Source organism: Streptopelia decaocto (genome assembly GCF_964273445.1).
Source record: "Streptopelia decaocto genome assembly, chromosome: 3".
NCBI classification, from domain to species: Eukaryota; Metazoa; Chordata; class Aves; order Columbiformes; family Columbidae; genus Streptopelia; species Streptopelia decaocto.
This window is the reverse complement of record NC_138656.1, coordinates 13,186,039-13,191,867: the sequence shown is the minus strand read 5'-3', so window position 1 is coordinate 13,191,867 and position 5,829 is coordinate 13,186,039. Positions and strand designations below refer to the sequence as shown.

At 53.1% G+C, this 5,829-nt stretch overlaps 1 protein-coding gene across 2 annotated transcripts; it reads right to left on the bottom strand.

Moving 5' to 3' along the window:
- Positions 1 to 1,471: 1,471 nt before the first annotated feature.
- GINS1 (GINS complex subunit 1) lies at positions 1,472 to 4,824 on the bottom strand. Of its 2 annotated transcripts, XM_082048772.1 has the most exons (7): positions 4,623 to 4,762; positions 4,477 to 4,541; positions 4,281 to 4,376; positions 3,791 to 3,881; positions 3,162 to 3,278; positions 2,195 to 2,269; positions 1,472 to 1,944 (listed from the first exon to the last, which is right to left on the bottom strand). In XM_082048772.1, exons 1-7 carry the CDS (start codon positions 4,695 to 4,697, stop codon positions 1,876 to 1,878), a joined length of 588 nt encoding a protein of 195 aa, XP_081904898.1. In that variant the 5' UTR covers positions 4,698 to 4,762; the 3' UTR covers positions 1,472 to 1,875. The 2 variants fall into 2 exon arrangements, with proteins under 2 accessions (XP_081904898.1, XP_081904899.1); XM_082048773.1 differs by lacking the exon at positions 3,162 to 3,278 and having other exon boundaries at positions 4,623 to 4,824.
- Between the last annotated feature and the right edge of the window lie 1,005 nt (positions 4,825 to 5,829).

Below are 5,829 nucleotides of genomic sequence, written 5' to 3'. Positions count from 1 at the left end.
CCTACAGTTCCTTCTGGGCTCTAGGAGACTTTGGCTCTCCTAAAGCCTGAGCCTAGGATCCAAACCAACCTGTTGCCAGATTGTTGCACCTGCGATGAGCAGGATGTGCTGAGGGAAGAGCCTCCAAGGCCTTGGGGCAGCACTGGTGACCCCTATTCAGCACTGCACTTCTTCAGAGGAGAATCAGGAGGCATGGTAAGTGAACTGTGTCATCTTGCCTTCCTTGTTGGCCTTCACACACTGGCAGTGAGTACTGCTCTTGCCAAAATAAGTTATCTAAAAGGCCACAAAGCCAAGCATTCACACCAGCAAATACTCAATTTATCTATTTACCCAGGGTGTTACCCTCTGCATGGAGGATGCATCATTGTCACAGTGCCCCTGCCTTGCTCTGTGCAGAGCAGAGGGTGTTTACATGGGGGCTATGGTTGCCATCAGCTGTGAAAGGACTCCTAGGATTTTGGGGGCCCTGGAGACTACTGCACAAGAGACACTAGATAAGCCTGACAGGATCAGGGTAGCAAAGCAGAAGCTGGACAAAGTCACCGCTAAAAAGAGGGCTTAAAGATAACGCAAGCTGTCATTGGTTCAAGAATAAAAGGAGATAAATTGGCTATGAGCTAAAACTTAGCCACTGCCTTTTAAATCCCAGCCTGCCAGGGCAGAGGGGTTCCCTGCTCTGGGACTGTGACAGGAGATGGCTCCTTGTTCTAAACATGCTTTTTCTGTCCTGCTGGAAGGCAGCTGAGGCTCCTGTTTCTTTGCCTTGGGGTCCCTTGACAAGGGCCATGAGGGAAGCCCCTCAGAGGGTGTGGGCTAAGGCAGGGAGTTTCCTTGGCTGGGAGAGCAATGTAGTAGCACCTCAGGCATTTATCCTGTTCTTCTATTCTTCCGTAAGTATTTGCTGTTTGGCTCCTGTCAGAGAGAGGGGCTAGACAAACCTCTAGTCTTACCTAGAGCTTATATTTTTGGATATGTTATCTCTCAGCCACTACTCAAAGAGTGAACAGCTCTATTAGAAAAAGCAAACAAGGAAAGCAGCTCTTCAGCTTTGCTCTAGTTTTGTGCTAACTGGAATCCTTAAAACCCTTTCCTCCCTTTCCCACCCCTACTCCAAATGATCCCCACGCCCTGCCAGACCTGTGCTGGGAAGGAGACTCTTCATACAGGGACAGAGGCACAGCCTAAACATGCTGGGAGCAACCCTGGCCAGGCTCATGATTGAGATTGCAGTGCTCATTCACTCAGCACCTTGAGAAACAACATTTACAGGCCTCTGGTAGGAGACAAGGCGTCATGTCTAATCCTAGAAAGAAGCTCACGCACCCTTGTCTGACACTTGGAAGAGCAGCTCCACTGAGACACCTAAATAACCAGTTGATTATTACCCTGCAGGGTCAAGATGGGTTGGACCAGAGAGCCAGGTCAGCGTGTTTAATGGACACAACATTAACTCCTGAAAAACATTAAATTGAAGGCTGAAGCAGTTCTTTATTTTGGAACCATAGAGCTCTCCTGCCTTCCAGACCCCAGCCTGTTGGTCTTTTAGTCGCGCATGCACAGTGTGAAAAAACTTCTCTAAACAAAAAGGAATTCACAAAACCTACTTGTAGCTGTGGGGCTTGAATAATGCCCCTTCCCCACCCCTCGCCTCCCACTGTGCTGTGTTCCCAGGATCACTACATTACCAGTATGCATCCTTTGGTCATGAAGAGCTGGCCAGTGTGGTTTGCATACTTTATAAACTGAGGGCTGATCTTCATGTCAGGTATCAAAGGCCGTTAAGAGTGGGCAGGGTGTCCACTGCAGAAAAGCTGAGGAGTTCAGTCCCTGTTGTGGGCAGGCCACCAAGCAAGGGTTGTCCATCCTGCACACTTAGGACAGGATGTGCTCAAGGACTCCTTGTCGGATTAGCTGCTCACATTTCCAGCGGGGTAAAAAGTGCTGCACAGAAACAAAAATCTTCCTTGAAACCCAGGCAGACTAGATTTGTTGCTGCACACAACTAGCTCTGTTTGTCTGCTGCATCCTGGTATGAGATCAGGCAGAGCTGAACTGCAGTCCTGAGCCATGCAGACAGTTTGCAATGTGTGCAAGGAGCTTTACAGGCAGGACCTGTGATGTGCTGCAAAACTGGGATAAGCAGGGAGAGAAAGGGAAGAAAAAGAACAGACCACACTCTTGACACAAGTACCTGGCTATTCTTCTTCAACAGGACAGTGGTACCATCATCGATCTCAAATTCTCCATAGTCTCTTAAACACCGCACCTACAACGATAAAATGCAGCTTTCAGATCATCAGATCTCCCATAGAAAACTAGATATCACTGCTGACTTACAATATGTGCCCTACAACTCTAAGTATGGACACATTCCTACCCGCCTGCAGGAGCCTCAATATAGAGCAGACCTGGAAATGCAGAACTGCACTGATCCCACAGTCTGTGGACTCTCCCTGATGTTCTCTTCCTGCCTCTGTCTGGAGCAAGAAGCACCAGTGAGCAGATCAGCCCAGTCCTCCACAGAGACTAGAGGAAGAGCAGCACGAGAGACAGGGTCTGGGGAACAGCAGCAGCACTTCCAGGAGAACCTCCACCCCCACATACCAGAAAATGACAATCTGTTAACACTGAAACTGTGTTAACGAGCAGGCTGATTGCCATTATGTGTTCTTTTGAAGAGAACATCAGAACAGAGCACTTCAGCTACAGGCTCTGATTTCTCTTATTTTGTTGTATCAATTGCATAAAATGATTTATAGTCTCAACTATCAGAATCCATTTGAAATAACAACAAAGAAAACTAGTTAACAATCCTTAACGTGAGGAACAAGGTTTCTAGTTGATCTGAGGGTTTGTTAAGTTTCTGCAAAATGCTGCAAAAACTTCTCTCTGGGATTCATATCATTCACCCCACCACACCAGTTCCCTGTGTACTAGAAATGCCATCTTTCAACCTTCTTGGAGCCCTCAGTAGAAGAGGAAGTAAAACAGTGGCAGGCAGAGTATAAGGAATAAAATGCAGGAGCTTGTAGAAGGTTTGGTGCTCTTGAAGGCTTTGCTCAATGACCTTCTATCTTGGGATTGGGGTGAAATTCTCTAAAGAAAGATGGTTGGGCAAAATGTTTGTTCACAGACAGAAACAGCCGATTTGTACTTACTTCGATGTACAGGCTTTTAGGAGGTTTTATGTCCTGTGTAAGGTCCAACCCCTCCTCTCCTCCTACTGACCTCATGTAGGTAGCCAGAGACTTTTTGTAGCGACTGAACCACTCCACCTGCAGACATTAACAGTGATCGCTCAGGCAAAGCTGAACAGCCAGTGCTGAAAGACAGGACCCCAGTGAGTGAGATCTTGTTTATTTGTGCTGTCAGACCACTGTTCCCAAGCAGGGTCATGCCAGCCAAAGGTGAATGCAAGCTGTTCTAAAGGGAAAAACTGTCCCAGAGGCGGAGCAATCTGGATTCAGGGTAGGACACATGTTGCTAATGTTAGCAGCTCTGTACATTGGTCTTGAGGTGGCATTTGAAAGCAGTGTGTGAAGACCTAGGTCTGCTGGCTACAAGGCTGATCTAGTGAAGACCACCTGATCCTTAAAAGCACCAAGTGTCAGTTTCACCTTTTAGGATTCTACCCATAGACAATGAATGAACGAATCAGTATTTACAGGAAGTCACTCATGTTTGTAGTCAGGGGACACTAGTCTACCCTATTTTGACTACTAAATAGATAATCCATCAGGAGGAGTACGCTGAAAGAGGGCAAGAGTTTAAGGCAAGGCTGACTCACTTCCTCAGCTGACATGTGGAACTGGATGGTGTTTGGCAGGACACTGCCATACTCCCACCTTAGTGCTCGGATCCGCAGCAACCGGTCATACCTGGGGAAAGAAAAAAGAAAAAGGGGCAAACTCAGCATGTTTGCTGATGTGAGCACTGGCAATATCCCTGGGCAACACTGATGCCCCAGCCTGCTCTCAGAGAGGATAAACTTGGGTCATTCCACCCTCCTTCCTTTAAAATATGAGATTTTTGGCCTGGCCAGTGACTGAAACTTTTAAAGACATGGAGGAAACAGGCCCTTGTCTTTGTGGTGGCGTTCAGTGGTACCAGCAATGAACGCCAAGGGAGCCAGCCCCGCTGCTGCCCTGCTAAATGCACCTCACTGGGGAACCACTCTCCTGGGCCTAGAGTCCCACCGACCAGTGTTTGGGGACCCTCCCTGTGCCGGCGGGGATGAGCCTGCGCTCCGGGGCCCCGGCAGCCCCCGCGGCACTCACAGGTAGGCCAGGATGCAGCGCTGGTTTCGGAGCAGGCAGCAGTGCCGAAACCGGATGAGGAAAATCAAGTCCGTCCGTCCCGCCTTCGCTTCGGACCTGGCAGAGGAAGAGCCGCGTTACAGGGATGCGGGGCGGCTGGTGGGCACTGCCAGGGCTCTGCGGGACGCGCCGTCCCGGGACTGGCCGCGACACTCACACGTCCGCCTGGTTCTGCTCGTACAGCGCCCGCATCTCTTCCAGCGCCTGCCGCAGCTCCTCCACCTGCAATACCGGGCACGGTCAGCGAGAGCAGGCCGCCCCTGGGGCCCGTCCCGCCGCCCCGGCCCCGGCAGCCCCGCTCACCCGGAAGGGCGGCAGGTGCCCGCCGGCAGCGCGGTGCAGCTCCCGCACCAGCCCCGCCGCCCGCTCCCCCGCCATGCCGCCGCGCGCGCGGGAAACGCGGCCGCTCCGCAGCCAATAGAGAACGGCGGCGGGGCCTCGCGACGCGAGGGGGCGGGGCTGTGCCTCCCACGGGCCCGACCCGCCGGGTTACGTGCAGCGGGTTGTGCGCGGCCTCAGCCGGAGCGGGGAGTCGGGTCTGCGAACACGGGGGCACAGGCGGGGCAGGCTCCTACCCCTGGCCTAGGAAGACCGCGGCGGGGCGTAACTGGCCCGACCCGGTGCTTTACAGCAGTGAGCCCCACGGTACTGAGCCCGCCCTCAGCACCCCTGTCCCAGGCAGGGCCGGCAGCGCCCCCGCCCTTCCCGCACCCGGCCGAGCACCGGCGGCCGCGCCCCGGCCTGGAGGCCCCCACGGGCAGCGGGAAGAGCCGGCTCTGCACCGGGGCAGGACAAGCCCAACTCATCCACCCCAATCTTGAGGCTTATTTTGAATTTTCACTTTTCCTGTTTTTTTGGTTGGCCTCCCAACCCCCAAGGTAGCCCCTCCAGGCCAAGAGTGACAGGAGCAGCAAGGGAGGGGCCCAGCCCAGCCTTGGCTTGGAGCACGGCCAGACCCGGGCTAGGTCAGGGCAGCTGCAGAGAAACCGCGTCCCTCGGGATGTCCCCTGACACGCCCGGGGATGATGTCCCTTTGCACACCTGGGGATGTCCCCGTGCACACGCGGGGCCGCACACCACCCTGCAGGGGCAGCTCGTGCAGTGCGAGCTGTGCCAGCAGACCCAAGGGCGAGGCAGGTTAAGATGAGGAGAACGGGGGTGAGGGAGCGTCGGGGTGCTGCGAGGACCGTACCCAAAGCCGTGGGGTCTTTTCCTCTCCTGCTGCTGGGACTGAGCCTGTGACTTGCAGGTGGTGCCTTCCAGCAGCAGCAATGAGAGCAAGGAATGGGAGACGTTACCACAACACTTGAGGGGTCACGCTGAGAGCCCGTGAGTGGATAAGGTAAAAATTAGCATTTTTACCCTCTTTAAAAAATAAAAAGAGGTGCCTGTAGCAAAACTGATTTCACCATTCCTCTTTTTTTTGGTCTTCTCTGAGGTGCTGCACAGAGCTGTCTCTCTGCACTACCCTAGTCCTTCCCAGTCCATCTCCCTTTTGCCAGCAGCATCC